General features: G+C 40.2%; 1 protein-coding gene across 7 annotated transcripts in view; it reads right to left on the bottom strand.

Moving 5' to 3' along the window:
• Nucleotides 1–8,949: 8,949 nt before the first annotated feature.
• METTL8 (methyltransferase 8, tRNA N3-cytidine) overlaps nt 8,950–22,522 on the bottom strand; it is an 83,040-nt gene continuing 69,467 nt past the window's right edge. For all 7 annotated transcript variants that reach the window (XM_057318544.1, XM_026492573.4, XM_057318530.1 and 4 more), the window contains 5 exons: nt 20,765–20,828; nt 18,708–18,847; nt 14,338–14,444; nt 14,151–14,216; nt 8,950–13,446 (listed from right to left, as the gene is read on the bottom strand). In XM_057318544.1, coding sequence (XP_057174527.1) covers nt 13,256–13,446; nt 14,151–14,216; nt 14,338–14,444; nt 18,708–18,847; nt 20,765–20,828 — 568 coding nt within the window. In that variant the 3' untranslated portion in view covers nt 8,950–13,255. The remainder of the gene's footprint in view (nt 13,447–14,150; nt 14,217–14,337; nt 14,445–18,707; nt 18,848–20,764; nt 20,829–22,522) is intronic.

Genomic DNA, 22,522 nt, shown 5'->3' on the forward strand with positions numbered 1-22,522 from the left:
GGCCAAGTCCAACTGGGCTGGGCGTGGTGAGGAATGGCAGGAGACAGGCTGGTCTCCTGGTTTGGAAGGCCAGGCTAATACATAAGGGCCAGTTTTCTTTTTCCTTTCTAAAAATTTCGGTAAAGTACACTGAACATAAGATTTGCCATCTTAATCATTTTTAGTGTACAGCTCAGTGACATTAAGTGCATCAGTCACATTGTTCTGCTACCGTCACTATCAGTCATCCACAGAACTCTTTTTATTTTGCAAAACTGTAACTCTACCCATTAAACAAAAACTCCCCATTTCCCGTACCTCAGCCCCTGGCAACCACAATTCTACTTTCTGTCTCTATGAATTTGACTATTCCAGGTACCTCAATTGGAGGTGGAGTGGAACCATACTGTGATTGTCCTTTTGTGACTTGCTTATTTAACTAAGCATAATGTCCTCAAGGTTCACCCATGTGTCAGAATGTTCTTCCTTCGTAAGGCTGAATAATTTTCCTTTGTATTTACGCACCATGTTTTATTTACCCGTTCATTTGCTGATGGATACTTGGGTTGCTTCCTCCTTTTGGTCATTGTGAATAATGCTGCTATGAACATGGAAGTACAAATATCTCTTTCAGTCTCTGCTTTCAACTATTTTGGATATATATCCAGAGGTGGGATTTCTGGATCATATGTAATTTTATTTTAAAGTTTTTGAGGCACTACCATAATGTTTCTATAAATGCTGCACCATTTTACCTTCCCACCAATAGTGTGCTTGCATTCTAATTTCTCCATATCCTTGCCAACAGTTGTTATTTTCTGCGTCTTGGTGATAGTCATTCTAATAGGTGTGAGGTGCTATCCCACTGTGGTTTTAATTAGTCATAGTCCTATATCTTTTCATGTGCTTACTGGCCATCTGTGTAACTTCTCTGATGAAATATCTACTTAAATCCTTTGCTCATTTTATAATTGGGTTGTTTTGTTTTTTTGTTGAGTTGTAGTTCTTCATATATCCTGGATATTAACCCCTTACCAAATATGTAATCTGAAAATATTTTCTCCCATTTTGTGGGCTTTTTCACTATGTTGAGTGTGTGCTTCGATGTACAAAAGTTTTTAATTTTGATGTAGTCTAATCGATCTTTTCGTTGTTGTGCTTTTGGTATCATATTCCAAGGAATCCCTGCTAAACTTGTGTTATGAAGCTCTTCTCCGGTGTTTTAAGAGTTTTATAGTTTCAGGGGCGCTTGGGTGGCACAGTGGTTAAGCATCTGCCTTCGGCTCAGGGCGTGATCCGGTGTTATGGGATCGAGCCCCACATCAGGCTCTTCCGCTATGAGCCTGCTTCTTCCTCTCCCACTCACCCTGCTTGTGTTCCCTCTCTCGCTGGCTGTCTCTATCTCTGTCGAATAAATAAATAAAATCTTAAAAAAAAAAGTTTTATAGTTTTAGATCTTACATTTAGGTTTTTTAAAATCCATTTTGAGTTCATTTTTCATGTTTTGTAAAGTAGGGGTCTAACTTCATTATCTTGCAGGTGGATATTCAGTTTTCCCGACACAATTTGTTGAGAAGATTGTCCTTTCCCTATTGAATGGTGTTGGATTCCTTTTTTTTTTTTTTTAAGATTTATATATCTGAGAGAGGGAGAGTGCATGGGAGCAGGGGGAGGGGCAGAGGGAGAGGTAGGAGAAAAGCAGATTTCCGGTTGAGTGCAGAGCCTGATGCTGGGCTCCACATGGGGCCTGATCCCATGACCCTGAGATCATGACCCCTGAATTCACAACCTGGGCCAAAATCAAGAGTCAGATGTTCAACTGACTGAGGCACGTAGGTGCCCCAGTGTTGGTACCCTTTCAGAAAGTCTTCTGACTGGTATATGCAAGGTTTTTTTCTGGGCTCCACAAGGATAAGTTTTTGAGATTATATGAGGATCAGGTGACAACGATGACAAGAGGTAAGCCAGATCAGGTTCCCAGTTTGGATGACTGACTCAGATGAATGGGGCATGGTGCCAGGAGTAGAGCTTTGTAGCACTTTTAGAGTCTTGTAGATCTTTTGAAGGCAGCCAAGATTTCATCTCAATTGTGACCAGTTAGATGGATTGTGGTGATGCTGAATGGTGCTGAAAGGCATTGTGAGTGAAAGCCCTAAATGCTGTGAAGGACGTGGTCTGTGTAGAGGTGGCATTATTAGAAGTGACCTTGGACATCAGAGGGCATATGGTGCAGGGGCTACATTTTAAGGACTTGTTTCATGTGCTTTGTTTGGCTTTCACTAGGTAGTACATGACTAGATTTGTTCATGGAAGGCCTTGGAAAGGGTCTCAAAAATGAGGATGCCAATGGATATGGTACAGTAAGGTAGACTGTGGCAGTGCTGGCCAATGGAACCAAGCGGTTTAAGTAAGTGGTCAGTTGGAGCCAGGCAATTCAAGTGGGAGATACTTACATTTCAGATAAATGGGCATCCATCCTACATTGCAGGCATCTAAGTCTTATTCACTCTAGTACTATCAGTGTCCAGCACAGTTTCTGGCACACAGTGCATGCTTAACAAATGTTTGAACAGAACTGAACATAAGTCAAGGAAATAGCAATGACTTTTTTTTTTTAAGATTTTATTTATTTATTTATCAGAAAGAGAGAGTACAAGCAGGGGGAGTGGCAGGCAGAGGGAGAAGCGGAATCCCCACTGAGCAAGGAGCCCAACTCAGGAATCGATTCTAGGACCCTGAGATCACGGCCTGAGACAAAGGCAGACACTTAGCCTACTGAGCTACCTAGGCGTCCCCAGCAATGACTTTCTGAAATTAAAAAAACCTCAATTCTTGGGGCGCCTGAGTGGCTCAGTCAGTGGAATGTCCAACTCTTGGTTTTGGCTCAGGTCATGATCTCAGGGTCACGAGATTGAGCCCCGCCTGAGTTAGGCTCTGTACCAAGTGGGAAGTCTGCTTGAGATTCTCTCTCTCTATCCCTCTCCCCACTCGTGTAAATGCGCGCTCTATCTCCCTAAAAATAAATAAATAAATCTTCAAAAAAACCAAAAAAACCACCTGAACTCTTCATAGTTAGGAAGTTCCTTATGGCTAATTTAAATAATTTGAACTGCAGGAGGAGGCCATTTTTCCTCCTCCCCCCAAAAGAGACAAAGATTTGATCACCATACTTTGTAAAAAAATAAAAATAAAAATTTATTAGTGATAGGTTAATAATTACCACTTTTTAAGCACCAATCATCTCCAGGTACTATGCCTTATATTTGATGCGCTTTGTCTTTTGTCCTTGCAACAATCTTCAGGTAAGCAATATCATCTTCAATTTATAGTTGAGGACACTGAGGCTCAGAGATGTTAAGTATTTTGCTTAAGGTTACACAAGCAGCAATAGCAAAGCTAGGATTCATATCCAGATGGGTCCCATGTTTCTTCTCCGAGAACCCATTTTGCCTGTTTCTACCTGGGAGCTATCATTCTCATCTTCTGGTGTGCTCTTCTTCTAGGGTGAATTAACACATTTTCTTCAGCTTCTAATCATCTATCTCTGGCCTTCCCTGAGTTCTCCATGTTCTTTGAGTTCGGCATCAACTCAGTCTTTAAAATACCATTCAATAGGGAAAAAATCACAAGTTTGACTTTAATAAACGAATAGAATCATCTCCCTTTCCATTTTAAATTAGCCTAGAAACTATTAAGCACCTATTCACAAAAAATCATTTTTAAAAAAGTGAACAAAAGGAAACAATAACTACCAGGAATCCTGGTGAGAGCTGGGTGATGCGGTGTGGTTTTGTGTGCTTAACACAGCCACCTGCGTGTAAAGGTACCAGGAAGAGCCTGGAGCACCTGGACTAAGCATTTTCTAGGTGGAAGAGTGCGGTCCTGGCAGAAGATGTCCCATGGTGAAGAAAGACTACAGGGTTCAGGAGGTGAAGCCGATCAAATACTGTGATGTGGAGTTTTAGTCTCTCTATGGCCTAGAGTCGGGCAGCTCAAAGAGTGGGCTGTGGGCAGGCGCTGGTCTGTTTCATCTCCAGTCCATGACAAGGTAAGAAGAGCAACCAAATCAATTTATATCTGTTGAATCTAATAAAAATCTTGAGCTTGTCTATTGCCTATCTTTATTTTTTCCTGCTCATCTCTTCATTTCCAAACACTAGAGCAGGGCCTGACATGTAGCTGGTATGCACTGGCTGCCTGGGAGATCATAAGGAGAGATTGTTGGAGAGAGGGCAGAGACCAGAAAACACAATGCCAGCAACTGGAGGACATCCTTTTTTTCCCTCCTAATGATTCATCTTTGTAAAGCATTGGTCTATGACAAGTTGCACATGCGCAAAACAAAACAAAAAGCAACAACTGGTCCTTTACCTCAGGTAATTTGAGAAGTGCTGGTCTACAGCCAGTTATTCCTTTTGCAAATGAATGTAGAAATGGTGCCTGGCAGAGTTGCTAGACCTCCTGGCCATTTATTTAGCAGTCTGGTAAAGATTTAAGTGTGGTAAGCTTCCCAGAATAAGTCACTGGTAATACCTTTGGAAACTCACTTTGATTTTAGTGCCCCATATACCAACCACTGACATGTGTCAGTGCATACGCTGAAGATTCCATCCATCACTAAGGCAGATGCTGATAGACCACAGGCTTATAGGTAAATGCTGAAGAACTACTGATGGTCTATCTCTCTAAGCAGACTACTCAGCAAGTCTAAAAGGACATAGGAGAGTCCACTCCACATTGCTCTAGCCCTGGTAAACGTGACATAGGTTTTACTCCGCACTTCTAAAAGGTTTAGGTAATGCTCACTCCTGTTGTTTCTTGCCATGTGGAGGGACCCACCTGGTCTCTTTAATCCTGCTCTCTTCATTCCTGGGAGAAGTGCCTTAGAGAAGTGAGTTTGGGAAACGAATTAGGCATGTTTAACCCAGTCCTCCTTCACCCTCTCTTGGAAACTGGCTACTCTGGACAAGGCCACACAGGGGCAGACCCCTGTGAGCACAGTCCTGCAGCTGTTCAGCTGTGGGTCTCGATTCTTGGATTCAATAGTAGGAAAGCCATTGTTCCCACGTACCCTGAGACATTTTCTCCAGTACCAGCTTCTCTCAGCTGGTTTACAGTTTGGGCAGGAATACAGAGATATTACTTTGGGGGCTTCCCTCAAACCTCACCAAATGGCAGTGATTGTACACTGAAGCCATGTCTCATAGGCTATGCTAGCCTATATTCTTCACTTGCTTTCCATTAGTGTTCTTGCACAGGATGGTGGCTATGCCATATTGATACCTACTCTGCACATTCTGCCAAGGAGAAGCCAGATCTTCCTCTGCCACACTGGTGAATGAGGGCAACCTTCCAGCTCAGTCAATGCCCTTTCTGCCTGTACCTTTCTGGGTGTGTTTTTCCTAAAGTTGTGTCTCATCTTTCCAGGTTTTTGAAGATCAATAAACACGTACTTTGTGACATATCATGATGGAAAACACAAGGGCTCTGGAATCAAAAGAAGAATCAGATAAAAGTGAGTCTTTGCTCTTCTAAAAAGTATCAAGAACAAAATGTCTTACCAGCCATTTCTATGATACACTTCAGGTAAACAGAAAAAAAGCTCATGGCCTCTGCAGCCTTCCCATTTCCAAGGCCCAGTTAGGGCTCTTTCTTTGGCTCTTCCTGAGCTAGGCCAGGGGGCATTAAAGCTTATAGTTCATTTCTCCAAGATTCAGTTACAAGTCGCTCTTGCTACAATTCTCTCTGACCTTCCATTTTTCTTTGGGTCACTGGAGCAGTTTTTGGCTAATCTGCCTGTGAACACTGCCTACCTTCTCTAAGCCAGAACGTGGCTTGCTTCTTCTGGTAGCCCTTCCTTGTGGTGACTATGCCTGGCTGAGCTGGAGGAATGACTGACCCTAGATTCTTTGCCACCAGACTGACAGCAGTATGCCTCCTCAACTAGACCTTGTCTATGCCAATAGCTTTATCTTTGTATTTTCCCCATCCCCAAACATGTTATTATATTTGTGATATTACTTTATATTACAGATTAAGTCCTTAAAGAAACAGTAACCACCCCCTTGATGTAAGATCTTTGTCAGTGTTTTTATTTTTATCATTCAACTTTGCTAGTCCAGGGCACCTGGGTGGCTCAATTGGTTAAGCATCTGCCTTCGGCTCAGGTCATGATCCCAGGGTCCTGGGGATCAAGCGCCACTTCACATTGGGTAGCATGGTGTTGGGCTCCCTGCTCAGCGGGGAGTCTGCTCCTCACCCCCTTGCTCTCCCCATCATGCTCGCTCTCTCTCTCTAATAAATGAATAAAAATCTTAAAAAAAAAAAACCTGAACTTTGCTAGTCCAAACATATTTTAATGTAAAAATGCATAAATATAGAAAAGTATAGGCTTCCGGGTTAGATAGCCTACCTCTTCGGAAAGTTACTGACCTCATAAGAAACTATGAATAAATTCCCCACGGTAGGATGAACAGAAAGTAACTTATACTCATATATAAACATAATTAAGTATAGATACAGTTGCATAACTAGAATGAAATGTAATGTAAATGTGCCAAAGAGAAGAAAGCACAAAAAATTTATAAAACTTACATGAAATAAGAAAATGTTCAACTGGGTAATAACCAAAACTACATTAACTCAGCAGTCTTGGGGACTTAGAAAGTGAGGTAGCACAAGCCAAATTCCTTTGGTGTTGCAGGTCCTTCTAGACCCAGGCCAGCAAGTGGCAGTGTAACTGGAGCAGGGGCAAGCCCACCGCGTGGTGCGCAGCACACTGCATTGTAGGTAGAACCCACAAACAGGGAATTCATTATTCTTGAGTTTCCCTGTGCATATGATCAGCTTCTCCCAGCACTTGGAGGAGAGACAACCCTATTAAAATGCCTTCTAAAAAGTTAAAGCTAAGTGACTAAACCTTAAAACTTGGAGGAATGGGGCGGGGGGGGGGGGGAACTATGAGAAAAACGTCGGCTTGCTTATCCAGGGAATGAGCAGAACTTAATTCTCATTCCAGCATGGGGCTGCTGGGCACCCAGCTCCTTCCACTCTGGGTAGAAAACAAATCCCCAAGTTGCTACTGAGCCAAATCTTTAAAGGCTAGTCAGGAAATGAGCAGCACTCCCGAACGGGAAAGACTGGATCAGTGTTTTTTCTAAAGTAAACAAAAGATCTGCAAAAGTGTTTCCTTGCACTATTTGGCAAGAGAAAGAAGCACCTGGAGAGTGAGTTAGGATGAGAAACCATATAAGAAATGGGAGTAAAACAAGGATGGTTATAATGAAGCTTTGTCTCGCTAATCTCCAGAGCCCAAGTGTTCTATTAGGAAACAAAGCTGCAAATGAAGAGACAATCAGAAAGACTGGTTGATTAAGAATACATTCATGGAAAGGAAAAATAGAATAAATACTTTTTCTGGATCCTGAATTTCATCTTTCATTTGGATTTTTAAAAAACTTTAAAAATACCTTCTACAGAGTCAAAGTGGAATCTATACATTAAAATAAATGAGGGCTGTGGAGGAAGAAGTATGAGCAACGAGAAAAGCAATTATCCTTGGAGACAGAAATTTCCGTGCTTCAATGCAGCACGTGATGCAGGCAATTTCAGCCATTCTCTTTCAGGGGATTTTCAGTGCGCTTTCCAAATGCTGCTTGAGGGGACGCGGTCTCAGCTCACCTGAGGGACTGGGGCAGAACTAAAGGTGTATGGAGAACTATCAGATTCTTTACGCCAAACATTCTGTTCAGTAGGACAGCCTCCGGAGGAAGACAAGTCACCCTCAGGAGACAGGTAAGAGAAATGAGGCAGCAACCACATAGTGTTGCCTGTGTTAAATACATAGCATTAATCCCCCCCCCCAAACCAATGCAAATGACTCAATGGCATCTTGTCGGTAATTTTATGAAGTCACACAGTTTTAGCTTTCTCCCAATGAAAAAAGGCTTAAAGACTTGAAGGGTGAGTGCCATTCCTCAATGGGTTTAAAACAACCAATAATCAATACAGAAAGATTAACTGAGAAAGAAAAATCATTTCTGCTTTTTCTGCAGTGAGCTAGGAAGTATCACATAAAGGAGCAATAGACTGAAAAAACTGCCAAAGAATTTGTATAAGCATAACAAAACTCATAGTTTCCCTAGACCAAACCCATCAGCCCAAGCAGGAGAAATGCTTGGGGGTGCTTGGGGGCTTTTTAGGAGGCGATCAATGGCTCACTTGATTTGGAAGGCAACATCCGATAGAAAAGCATCTATTTTCTGGGGCCCAGGCTCAGCTTAGTGCCTATCTGCTGGAGAAAATCAAAAGATAAAGACGCAAATCCCTGGGAAGCCAGGGACACAGCTAACTGGACGCTATTTGTGACTATTTGAAGTCCATGAGTTCCTCGAGTATTGATTTTTTTTTCTCCTTATGAAATGTTAACGTGTATTTTTATTCATTCACCTGCCTCTAGCTCTTCCTTACAAAAGGTTAAGTGGTTGTGAAACCCCATGCACTACAGAATCCAAAGCAGCTGTTTTAAACTCTTGAACAAGGAGTAGTGCCTCCTAGGTCCAGGGGCAGCTGAGGGTGGGCTCTCTTTAACCATCTGGAGGTCTGAATGTGCTCTGTCCAGCTCATGCCGGCGCGGCTGGCCGAGGTGGGGTCACTGTGCTGGAAGACACTTCAGGGGGTGCTCCAGGGGGCTGTGCTCTGAAGCCTCCTGGGCCTCTCCAGCAGGTGCACTTGCATTTTCAATTTGAGGCTGTTTTTCTTACCCTCTGCAGGCACTCATACACAGAGCTGTTATTACTGGTTACTGCATGCTGCTGATTCATACTCAGAAGGAAAAGTAATTTTGTCTTCAACACCTCTTCCCTGTCATGTAAGGCATATGTTAATGAAAGACAGATTTTGGCATCCATTCTCCTCTGTAGCTTTGAAGCTACAATATAAGATTCATTATAAATGAAGATGCAACTGTTATTTTACTTCTATTTATATTTATAACAACACCAAAGCCATCTTGCAGGTACCTTTGTGCCTCTCAAATCCCAAACCATATTCCAAGAAATGCTCAACATTTTATGCTTGAATTGGCATTAATGTGGCATTAATGTACATACAATGTTTTAAAATAAAGATGTTTTTACTCATATTTTATTACTGACAATCCTTGAATTCACATATTTTAGATTATACTAAAGCTGAATCCCTTGGAAGACATTTTAAGGGCTTTTTCAGACTGCTTTTTTTCTCCCCCTGTAAGTGAGGCGTGTGCAAGTGATGGGTTCTCAGGCTCTCTCCCTCGGAGGGGAGCCAAGTGGAAGCCTGAAGGGGGTGGGGAGGGAGCAGAAGTAAACATACGCAGAATGCTGAAAAGAACTGATTGAAAGCTTTGCTTTGTCATTCCCCTCGGTTCCTTTCCTTCTTTTCCTTCCTAGTTTGTAACTGTGGACCAGTGCAACGTACTTATTTCATAGAACCACTGGATCTAAAATGAGCTGTCACCTTGCAGATTGTCTCATCCAGACTCCTACCCATCGCTGTAAATTCTCCGCTTGATTCAGGGGCTCTTTTTCTTCTCCAGCAGCTTTCCCAGCAGCATGTAAGCTATAGATTAAAAGTGCGCTGAAAAGACTACAGGTTTTGGAATCAGACAGTTGTGGGTCCAAACTGTGGCTCTGCCATGGATTGGTGGTGACATCCTGGGCAAGTTACCCCAAATCTCAGAGCCCCAGTCTTATCTATTAAGTGGTCAGAACAGAAATGAATTCATAGGAGTTTGAAGATTACATGAAGTAATAATGTAATATATAAAAATATGGTATATAAAAGAATCAGCACTGGTTGCTAAATTAAGAGTAGCTAAGTGGTTCAAGAGGAACCAAGACCTATCTTTCTGATTGACTCAGGTAATACTTTTCCACTGCATCTTACTGTCTTTCTCACAAGGTCTCATAAAACCACTGAAAAAGTTTCTGTTGCTGGAATACTCTGTATGCTGCCTTGTAGATTGTAAATGTTGGTATTAATAACAATACTTCACATATATTCAGTGCTTTAGAATTTACAACACTTTCACAAGTGGGGGGTGGGGAATACCCACGCCAACTTGCCGTCTGCTGATGACTGATAGAGGCAGAAAGCAGGAGCAACAGAGGCTCTGAAAGAGGTCTATTAGTGATGCAAATGTGCAGTTATCTGCACTTGTGAGGAGCATAATAAACATTAAAACCAATTAGAAGTAACAAGGAGTGATATATTCAGGCTTCAGAACTTGGCTTTGAGGAATTGGAAAACCATAGGAATACAGCATAGGACTTTGGGGGCAAGAATTTAATTTACCTGAAGTTTAGCAGTCTAAATATGGGTGAGTTTTCACATACAAACTAGAGTACAGTAATTATTTAGACTCCAGAATGGTAGAAACCTCGATGTGTTCGTATTTTAGAGACAAAGCATATGGAACTGAATCAAGCAAAGCAAATAATTTCTCAGAAGTCAACATTAACTGGGTGTTCCAATACGATAAATGTGTCATACTGAATGCAAAACTTTTAGTAATAGAAACTGTTACCTTGACTTTCTTACAAACTTCTGAAACAGTTCTTCATTTGTGAGAGCTTTACATCTGGAAGGTGCTCAAAAGTGAATTTTTAGAAGTAGAGAAAAATGGAGGGTGCATTTTTAATATAGAATATTTCATTGTTCCTGTATCGTACGAAGAGGAAGGAACATCTTTTTCTGCTAGAAAGAAAATGGTTCTTTTGAAATTCAGCTCCCTCAGAAGATGAATTTTTAAATCTCAAACTCTGCCTAACTAACTGGTCCTAGCTTTATGTTCATAAGGAAAAAAATAGAATTTCATGCAGCTATCAAATATTTTAAACTAATACCCAAGCAGAAACATTTGCAATGCTTCATGATTTTTTAATATCTATAGGCAATATTCCAAATCAGGTCTTTCTCTCTTTTTTCCCCCTCTGCCAAAAATCTATATTTTGTCTAGCAGGAAACTTTAAGTAGGGGGCTGATTTCAGTGGGCTAAGCAAGAGAAAGACTGACCAGACAAGGAGAAGACACTGGTAGACATGGCCCTACGGAGCAGCCATGTGGCACAGGAGGTCTATGCAAGACAGAGCCCAAAAGAGCCCAGTTTGTGTCTCACAGTCCAAATTTGGTTGATGTATTTTTGAAGTTTCTAAAGGTTAACTACATGCTATACGTTATAGAAAGACACAAAGCTGAATTTTACTGTGCCAGTCAAAAGCCTGGCTTGAATCTGCTACTTGGGACTGAAAGAGAGAGAGTACAATTTACATGTGTGAGAATGCGAGAATGATTTTACCTTCTGTTGTTTTTAAAACCACCTTAGGCCATGATTTTTAAATTGAGACAGAAGAAGATCTGCTGGGGTTCCCATAGCAACATTAACTTACCTATCTGCCCTTGTTGTATGTAATAGTTTCACAACTAGTTTGGCTTTTAAATGTACACTTTAATTATGAAATACAACGGAGACAAGCGTCTCCGGCACATTTTAACTTCTGCATTTATCGACTGATGCCATGTTTAAACAGACACCTTGATATCGTACTTCTGAGGAATTGCTACCAAGGCAAGTGTATGCGAAAAACCTTTATGTGGTCTTCCTTGCTCTGATATCTGACCTCACTGCATTCCATTCCATATAGGATGCCTCAATCTCTCTAAATATATTTATAACATGCCATGGGTATGATAAAACAGAAACAAACAAACCTCAGATTGCTCCAGACTAGAGACTAGAACCCAATGTGCCCTCTATTCAAGGCTGTCTAGAAGCTGACTCCCCACCCCCATCTTTTCTCCATGATTCCTCATCAGGAATGGCCCAGACCAAACACACTTGTTTTATCCCCATCTTTGGAGAGCATACGTTCAAGGACTAACCTGATACCCACCACCCCCCAGAACCCTGATGCTTCCCCCTTCCTTCCCAGCAGCTAATCTTTCTCGCTCCTTGGAACCACTATTGCTGCTGCTACCACTACTATGTGACACGCTGTTTGTGACCTGGCAGCATCCCTCCTCTCTTTTTTTGACAACAGTGTCTTCATTTTCCTTTGAGGAACTTTCCTCCACTCCATAAATTCAGGTGGCACCATCAATGAAGCTGCCCTGCCCCAAACTGTCCAGAGATGAATCCATGACCCAAGTTGGACCAATCACATTCTTCCAGAAAACTGAATTTTAAGTGAATTCAAAAAGGAAAAATAGTGGCAACTGAATTTTTCCAATGGTGGTCCTTTAAGAGATTATCCATTTCTTCTAGATCTCTGTGGCTCATAACAAAGTCCGCTAGCTGATAAGTTCCCTATTTGAGTACCTGTTTATATATTATCTGAGATCATGATTTAGAGGCTTGGGATGTACACGTTTTGCTTTGCCAGCCAGATCCTATCTATGCTTTCTGAAGACAGGACTGGATCTGTATTTATTAGTCCATGTAATTTAGCATAATGTACTCAATATATGTTGTATAACAAATGAAAAACCAATCTTAGAAACTCCATTTTTACAAAGTGCAATTTGCAAGCCAACTTATATCCTTTTTGGGCAAGGTGGTAAATAAATTTTCAATTGCTACAATTTAAGAATTTTTTTGGGTATAACAGTTGTCCAAAGAGAGCTTACAACAACTTGTACACCTAAGAATAGCCTGAAAATAATGCTAGCATGGGTCATACTTCCCCAATTTTAGGAAAGGAAAGAGAAACTAAAATTCTATTTCAGACATTAGTCTCTGAATTAAAAAAAAAAAAAAAGTTTTGGCAAAAACAGACAACAACAAACCAAAAATTCACCTAGTCTTGTGACTTGCCAGGGAAACAAGGAGTGCTGCCTCTCTGCTAATCAGATAAGAGAGGAAGAGAGTTTAACTGTGTCAGACTAATGCATAAACAAAATTTTTTTTTTTTGCACTTCTAAAAAATGGCAGGGCATGGTTTCTCAGAATCATCTGACTGATATCAGTAATTTAATCAAATGCTTATAAAATTCACAGAACAAATAAAATGGTTAGACATAATAAACCCAAACAAGCTTGAGCATATTAAGTTTTGAAAACACAGAATATGGTACACTCTTCCAAATCATTTACGAGTGCTTAAACAAAAGAGCTCACCCATGATAAACAGCAGGATATACAAATTCTCTTTCCTTCTGATGGTCCTTTCAAAAATGAAAGATCTATAGAAGTCTTTGTACAGTGTTATCTTCTGGTTTGTACCTTAACATGGTACATACTTCAGCCATGAGAAAGGAGTGAAAATACCAATTTGGAGGTTTTTTGAGTCAAGTGTAATGGTTTCTGGAATTTGCCTTGAACCCACACTCGGTGCATTTTTACTTGTTTTTTCCTATTCACTTGTAAGCGACGATCAACCAGATTTTGCTTCTCGTCTAACCCAGCCTTGCAGAACATATTGTGGACTTCCCCTGCGAGACAAAAATGGCAATCAAATGTATATGTGACTGGGGCATGGTGGTGGGGGAGAGCGGGCAGTCAGGAACAATGGAATATTAATGGAATAACTGACCATCTAAATTTCATTTATACCAAGAAACTCCCTAGTACAAATTGGTTAAGGAAACCTGTGAAATCAAGTGGATTTCTTCTACTTCACAGAAATATACCAAGTATAAACAGCTTAACATAGCAGGCATAAACAGATATACAATACTACTGGTTGCAGATTTCAATATTTTGAAAGGTGGCCTCTGTTCTGAGTTTTTGTTGGTTTGCAGAGACCCCAAATAGCATATTATAAAAGTATTAACATAAGTCTGGAGAAAATCCTTGAATGTACAATTCATTTTAAATGCTGCTTTTTTTTTTTTAAATGAAAAGTCACAAAAGATTAGTAATTTTCTATGGACTCTTAAAATCAAGTTCCCTCCGTTCACTGTGACATGCATTTTTTTCATATCTGGGCTAACAGTATTTGCAAAATGGAACAGACTACACCTTCATTTGGGCATAAGGATGAAACAAGTGATTCTTTAAAGCAGTTTCAACGGGAAAAAGATTAAAAGACAAAAAGGTCATTTTCAAGCTTTCACACAGAACAGTTACACTGTGGTTACAGAGTAACCAAAGAGAGTTTTTACAGCTAATTGTTTTCCCTTAGAGATAAGCGTACCTTTTGTAAAGAAATATGCTCTGGTACCATCTCCTCGAACATAAAAATTTTCAGATAAGCAATGCCCTAAAAAACATAATCGTGATCAGAGAAACTTAGTATTCCTTAAAACAAAACAAAAACTTGACACAAAATATAAACAAGGTGTTCTTTAAAACACAGGGAAAGAATTCCAAACTGAATATACCCTTTTTAAAACGAAGCTGAGTCTTATCATATCTTCCATAGTCCCGAAATAATAGCATTCCTCCGGGTTTCAGTAAGTTGGACAGTCGGTTTACAACGCCTTGCATCCTTTGAAAACAAAGCACGATACTGTCTGCAGAAATCTTGTTTTACATGCACATTTAACCTTCTTAAAGATAAAATAAGGAAAGCTCTATGGGGCCAAAAAAATCTCACCAAAAACAGAAAGACAACAAAACCAAAAATATTTTGTACAGAAAGGAAAAAGGATACCAAAACTTGCTAAAGGATCAGATTCAAAAGACCTGGAGTATTAAGTAATCACCCAAATGCCCAGAGTGGTGACTTCTCAGAGCTGGATATATATGCCAAAGCTGCACTGCAGAACTACATAGATGGTTCCTGGTGTTTCTATCAAGTTAGGGTAGTTTCAAGGCAGATAAACACTGAAGTCGCTTCATCTTTCTTGCAGGATAAAAAATACGGTGGAGCCATCCCAAATTGCACATATCTAAACAGAGATCACGTTTCCTCCAAAACTAGCTCTTTCTCCTTTATTTAGTTCAAAGGTACCATCATTCACTGAAGTGTTACATCTCAGAGATATCTTTAACCCCTTTTCTTTTCCTCCTCTTTCACTAGCCTCTCCACAACCATTTGGTCATCCAATTCTAGGTTTTCTTTTTTCTTTTTATTTATTTATTTTTTTTAAGATTTTATTTATTTATGTGACAGAGAGACAGCCAGCGAGAGAGGGAACATAAGCAGGGGGAGTGGGAGAGGAAGAAGCAGGCTCATAGCGGAGGAGCCTGATGCGGGGCTCGATCCCACAACGCTGGGATCACGCCCTGAGCCGAAGGCAGACGCTTAACCGCTGTGCCACCCAGGCGCCCCTAGGTTTTCTTTTTTAAATTGACGCTTTGTCTCCTTTTTGTTTCCCTTTGGTAGTCTTTTAGCACCAATTGCTACCTCCTTAGGCCTGGAAACAGAATACTTCCTAACATCCTTTATTATTCCCCCCATTAATTCTCCTTGCCTATCAGGGAGGATTTATTCTGCTTAAAATGATGGTTTTGTCAAATCTTCCCTTTGCTCAAAAATGTTCATGATTTTAATCCATAGGATAAAATCTCAGTTTCTTAGTTGGGCCCTTAAGATCTCCTACAACTGGCCTCAATCTCTCCAACATCTTTCCCACCAAGTCCTGATGTGAAGCATCAACTCTGACCAAACTGTTACATGCTTGGCTCTGAAGCAGTCCATGCCTTTGTTCACGTGGTTTCCCCTCAAAGAATTCTCTCCTTCTTACTTTCTGCCTATTTAAATTCTATTCACACTCCAAGCCCCAGCTCAATACTGGGAAGCCTTTACTTTCTTTTATTATTTATTCTTTTCATCTGGCTCCCAATCAAATATGACCCCTTGTGACTGCTCTTGACTTAATGTTTTTGGTTAAATGTTCATGGTCTTATGTGTGATTATGGGTCAGAGATGGCAAAGATTTCAGATCTCATATCAATGCCGAGTGACTGACTCTGGCTGCCTACAGAGCTCACTGGGAATGACAATCAGGGTACAAAATCAGTTATGAGTGTCTGCCCTGAGCAGAGAATGGTAAATGGCAGCCCGGGTGCTGAGTCCCTGCCATCTCTGCCTTATCCACACTACTTAAAGCTTCTAGATTTTTCTTATTTTAAAAATGAGGAGTTTGCATCAGATAATCTGTAAATTCCTTCCAATTAAAACACTGTTCAGTGTAATAAAGGAGTGAAAAGCCAGATTTATGTCAGGTTATGAAGGAAGTAGATAGTGAGAAAATGAAAGTAACTATGAAAACAAGATACAAATATAACAGAAAGAGGTGGCATAATTAGATGAAATGCTCTTTTAAAAAACTGGAACATAAGTACATGAAAGGGAAAAAAGAAAAGTATTTTTCCTTGTTTGTTATTGGTTATTTTCGCACTGTGTTTATGGCCTTAGGCTTTGGCAATTAAAGAAAACCATATCTAAACCTTAAAATATTCACTTTCAGGATAAATGCCTTACGTACAGAGAAAAATATCTTTCTGCAATTACTACTAAAACAAGTATGAAACATAAATGCAGAAAAACAAAGAGCCAAATATTTCAAAATGCAGCCATCTCCCTCTGCAAATCCTTTCTTCCCAACTATCCTTTAACATCTGGGGTTGTGGGTGAAGGCAAAGGTGGGGGAGCTGCTTTTCTTCATCAGCCCATCTTGCTTGCCTCAGTGCCAAGTTCCAGAGCCAGTTCCTGAGGACTGCAGGTGGGTGTGGGCTGGGGAAGATGGACAAGACAAGAATGGGAGAGGGCCCCTTTTCTTTCTCTATCTGCCTTGGGCCAACTCTGCTATCCTCATCTACCTCTAGATGGAGGGCGAGGAAAAGGAAAAGAAGAGATTAAAAAAAGGAGTATTTATTGATTGCCTACTCGATGCTTGGATCTGTGGTAAGCATATTGTACTTTCTTTTATTTCGGTGATAAGGACAATTAGCTCTTCTTTTGTAGGCTCTTGGGGTTTACTCCCCTTTAAGCTGGGACCCCCAGACTCAAGGTCTAGCAGAACTGCTTGCCATTCATTTGTGCATGGGTTTTCCAAGCTGGCAAGAAGCCACTTTTCTAAAACTTTCATAGGGCTGAATATACCACCACAGTCCCAAATGACCCTAAAGATACTGTCTTTCCACTTACTATTGCCCTCCTTCTACTCATTCACCTTACTTTTAGATCACTTCCATATAGGTAAGAAAGTGGCTAGGGACATGATACATCTGAATTTATTTTATAATAAATAAATAGAATGAACATACTATAGGATAACAGTAATCTTTCCATGACATCTGCTTCCCCTTCTTCTTAACATTCAGTGCAAATCATGAGAAAATACATTATCTAAACTAATTTCAAGTAGTGTTTTTGTGGTCTTTTTGGAATTTAAACATTTCCTGTTATAGGTGTCAGATAGAAAATCTTGTTCTCTATCCACCTACTCCATCCTTTTAACTATTCATTCTTTTAACTATGAAACACAATACATAGATGACGTCTCTCTACCAGTACCTGAATGATGCCTATATTCTAAACAGATTAGCAGAAAGACATAGATTATAGAAACTGGGCGGAAAAAGTAGCTTCATGGAATGTGATATATCTCACCAGGTGCAAAAATATGTTTCATTCAGATTTAATTTGTCTTTCAACAAGCAATCAAAGTGCTCATCTCTAAATGAGAAGTAAAAGGACTGTAAAGGGTCCTAATGAGTTTGTAATTGCAAAGGAAAAAGCACATGTTAACTCAGTTTCTTTGGGAAAGGGTCACATTCATCAAAGACTGGTTGATGTCAAATCTGTATCTACCAGCAGAGGAACTTTCCTGGGGCTGAATCTACTACCACAGCAGAAAACCCAATTTTAAGAAAACTTACAAATGCACAACCCTTGATACCACATGTGTGCCTTAATACATGAGGTGGCAGAATTTTAAGAGAAGTGATCATTTTAACAGCTGGTAATATCTCTTTCTGCTTCCTCTCTGGACAAAAGCTATGTTGATTGTTTCAAAATATTGTGTGAACAAAAAATTTAAGTCATAAATATTTAAATGATGGCACTAGCCAATCTTTTTTTTTTAAAGATTTTATTTATTTACTTGACAGAGATGGACAGCCAGTGAGAGAGGGAACACAAGCAGGGGGAGTGGGAGAGGAAGAAGCAGGCTCACAGCGGAGGAGCCTGATGTGGGGCTCGATCCCAGAACGCCGGGATCATGCCCTGAGCCGAAGGCAGACGCCCAACAACTGCGCCACCCAGGCGCCCCAGCACTAGCCAATCTTAGACTACAAAGGTCCAAGGTTAATCTGGCAAATCTTGAGTACCCCTAATTCCCTGGAAGACTTCTTTAAAACAAATTTTTTAAAGCCCGCTGACAGACCGGTGTGAAACCAAACAGATTCACAGCCCACCTCTTCACGAACATTCAGTAAGATGCTAAATCAAAGATGTTTGTTTCTGATCACCAAGTACAATTTCCCTCTTGGGAGTCTATTAGGCTGTTCTGAATTTGTAATTTCCTTGAAGCACTGTCACTTTTAATAGGTATGTGTCTTGCTGGAATATGCTCACTTCACTCTGACAGTGATAGAAAGCTCACTAATGAAGCAGTTTGACCAGTTTCTTTCTCAAAGTCTGAAGAAAGGAAAAACTGCATTTAAAAGGCTGCATGTTCTACACAGTGTAGTTCACTAAATAATAAATTCAAAAATTGTCACTTTTTTTTTGATAGTTCTGAAAACGACGGACTGATAAAGGGGCTTTACACGTTTGCTTTGCCCTTTTGTCTTCGGTTACCTGTCAGGATGAATGGAAGAGAGCACAAAGACAAGGAGAATGACGTCCAGGATCCCATCTGGAAAAGGGTAGGGTAAGCCCTCATCACAGACGTCATGAACAAAGGCACAACACTGGGCTGCTCTGTAGGACGAGTGCAACTATCATGATAAAGGAATAAAAAGGAAAAAAAGCCATTAGCAGACTTTAGCATTTTTCTTAAAATAAAAAGGTCAAACTTAATATTTCTCCCTAGTGCCTTTCTGCTGTAAATCTGAATGCACTATATTTCAGATTCAGTATTCTGTTAGTTTATTTCAAGCTGCCATAAAAAACTAAGTCTTGCGCTTGGACTCGATAACAAATATTCTTCACAGTCCCTCTTTAGTTAAAAAGAGGAGTAGGCAGGCCTTTGAGTCAGTAGGCAGCGCTGTTGGAAGCCTACCCAATGCTATTTCAGAGGCACTGAAATGGTCCTCAGCTCTCTCTCCTACTGCTTGCTCCATGCCTCCTTTGACATAAAATACAAATATCCTCTACTACACAATCAAAAATTAGATAATGGTAATGATTGCACAACTCTGTAAATATACTAAAGTCACTGAATTGTATATTTAAAAATGGTGAATTCCATGGTATGTGAACTGTATCTCAACAAAGCTGTTATTTAAAAAAATTAGAGTATACACACACACACACACACACACACACACACACACACCTGCCTACAATACACCAGAAGGATATACACCAAAATACTAACCTCGATTCACCACAGGACTCTCAGAAGTGTGATTATAGGTGAATTTTATCTTCCTGTTTAGGCTTTTCAGTATTTTAGAAAATGTCTACCACAAATAACTATTACTCTTAATATCAGAAATTCAGTTCCATGTACTGGCTACACATTGCTGTTAGGAGACTTTCCATTCCTTTTCCATCTCTAAAAATACTTTTTGCTAAGGTAATGCTTACTAGCTTTTGGGATTGGTGAAACAAGTCCAGGCTCCCCACTGCTTTCCCAATAGTCTAGGACAGTTTACATTTGTATCATATGTCTTCTCAAATTTTTTTAACTTTAAAATTTTTAATTTAATGAGTGCCTCCTATGTGTCAGACTGTGTGTAGGGCTCTAGGGACATAAATATGAATAAGATTACCTTGTAGGGGGCACTTAGGTGGCTCAGTCGGTTAAGTGTCTGACTCTTGGTTTCAGTTCAGGTCATGATCTCAGGACCCTCAGATCAAGCCCCATCCTGAGATCAAGCCCTGGGTTGGGTTCCACACTGGGTGTGGAGCCTGCTTAAGATTCTCTCTCCTGGGGCGCCTGGGTGGCGCAGTCGTTAAGCGTCTGCCTTCGGCTCAGGGCGTGATCCCGGCGTTATGGGATCGAGCCCCGCGTCAGGCTCCTCCGCTGGGAGCCTGCTTCTTCCTCTCCCACTCCCCCTGCTTGTGTTCCCTCTCTCACTGGCTGTCCCTCTCTCTGTCAAATAAATAAATAAAATCTTAAAAAAAAAAAAAAAAAGATTCTCTCTCCTGGGGAGACTGGGAGTTGGTTGAGTGTCTGACTCTTAGTTTCAGCTCAGATCATGATCTCAGGGTTGTGAGATTGAGCCCTGCACTTGGCTTCACACTCAGGGGGAAGTCTGCTTGAGATTCTCTCCCTCTCCCTCTGCCCCTCCTCCAGCTCATGCGCAGGCTCTCTCTCTAAAATAAATAAATCTTTAAAAAAAAAGATTCTCCCTCTCTCTCTTTCCCTCCACCCTTAAAAAAAAAAAGATTCTTTCTCCCTCTCTCTCTCTTTCCCTCCCCCCTTAAAAAAAAAAAAAAGATCACCTTGTAGGAGCTATTGACCTTTCTAGATGTACCAGTGCCTTCAACTTTATCTTAAATTCAAAACAACTTCTATCATTTTAGGGTGTATCTTAGGCATCAGCTGATGATATGATTCCCAGAAATAGGAAAAGCTCAGTTAAGAATGGGCACAGATAACATGTGAAACATTTCAAAATTATCACATCAGCAGCAAATAAATTAGATCCTTACCTGGCTCTCTTTAAAGAAAATATGAGACATACCTTTACGAGCTCCACAGCTCCAGAAGCAAAATCACAACAGTAAAGAAAGGACTCTGGAGCATTCCTAGGAAAATGGAAGCAATACTTAAATCTAGAGTTCAGCTATGCTCAGGTTACAGAAGAAAGGAAACTGTAGGCTTGAACTTGTTAAAAAAAGTATTTCTTTAATAGAATTTTGGATGATACCTGGCTTGTTATTTCTTCTCTTTAGATGTTGTTCGTTCTCTATAATGGTGTATGGGTGCCTTCATGTTGCTTCTAAAACAGTACTGTCTCAAATACTTACCATTAATTACAGGGTAACTTTCAAATTCCTGTCCTGGTTTTGAAATTCTCCATTATGTGAGCCTACCTGCCCTTACTCTCACATGGGAAACCTCCAAAGCCATCCATCATCATTGCTCCATCTTCCTCCTGATCCCCTCACCTCACCACACTCTTTCCAGGAAGGCCTGTAGCTCCTCATAGCTTAATCAAGTTCTACCCTTGTGCAAGAACTCTCAGACCCCTGTGTCCTTGGTGCTTCAGTCCCCTTTCTATGTATACAACTCATTTGGTTCTTGGGCCTCTCAAAGAGGCTCTGATGTCCCTAATGGAATAGAAATATATACATATATATATTAAGAGCATGTAAATACAACTTCTAAAAAAGAATAAAACACTAATATATTAATTCTTTTCAAAGTATGGTCATTTATTAAGCTTCATGTATGTACCAAGCATTAGAATACAAGGTAGCAAATGAAATTGTCTAATAAAATAGTAAGAGCATAGATTTTGGAGCCAAATAGACCTGTGTTTAAATCCTGAATTTACCATTTATTAACTCTGTGAATTTGACTTAACTTCTCTAAGACTCAGTTATTTATAAGTAAAATAACTGAGTTACTGTCATTTTTTGGCAGGGGACGTTTATCCATATGAAAGTCTTGAGTAGTTTTAATTGGCCTCCACTGAACTTAGACAAGTTCTATTTGGCCTTTACCTGAAATTCAGTTACAATGTCTGGACCATGGTTACTCACGGGCACACACATACTTTGAATTTTGTGGGCCAATACCCTTCCTTATTATCCCTCGTATGCTGGTATCAAATAATTCTTGCATCATGTTACTTAATACCATGTCTGAATCATAGAAAGGAATTGGTATATCATTAAACAATAATTATAACTATGGTCCTTGCTCTTGTGGGTTTTATAGCCTGAGGACAGGATTGGTTTTATATAGCTTCTATAACGTTGTGGATAGGGCAGAATTCCTAAGGGATAAGTCTTAAGAATCCTGAAGGAGGGGAATAGCATTGCTGAGTGGGGAGAAGGGTAAATAGTATAAGGGCTTAGAGATAGAAGTCCTATGTCAGGGATGAGAAGCAGAGTTGATCCCGACAGCTAAAACCAGTATGTAGCAGAATATGCAAGTGGGCCTTAAAACACATAATTAGAACTTCTAATTTAGTTCAGGAGACTTTTCAAGCAAGGAGGACTACTAAGTAAATATGAAATAAAGCACAAATATGTATTCCACAAATAAAATCTCACCCAGGCTCATATTATACTCTTAAATGCTACCCATTGATGGATACTACATTCATGTATAACACATTCATTCTGTGGCATTGGGGATTTACATTCTATTTAAGATCAGTTAAAATATGATGAATAGGATTTGGTTATGACTTGCACTGCTTGCCATTTTCATCTGTCTTATATAAAAAAACAGTGCCTTACTACAGCTGAAACCCCTACCGTTTCCTAAA

This window comes from Ursus arctos, unplaced genomic scaffold (genome assembly GCF_023065955.2).
Source record: "Ursus arctos isolate Adak ecotype North America unplaced genomic scaffold, UrsArc2.0 scaffold_1, whole genome shotgun sequence".
NCBI lineage: Eukaryota > Metazoa > Chordata > Mammalia > Carnivora > Ursidae > Ursus > Ursus arctos.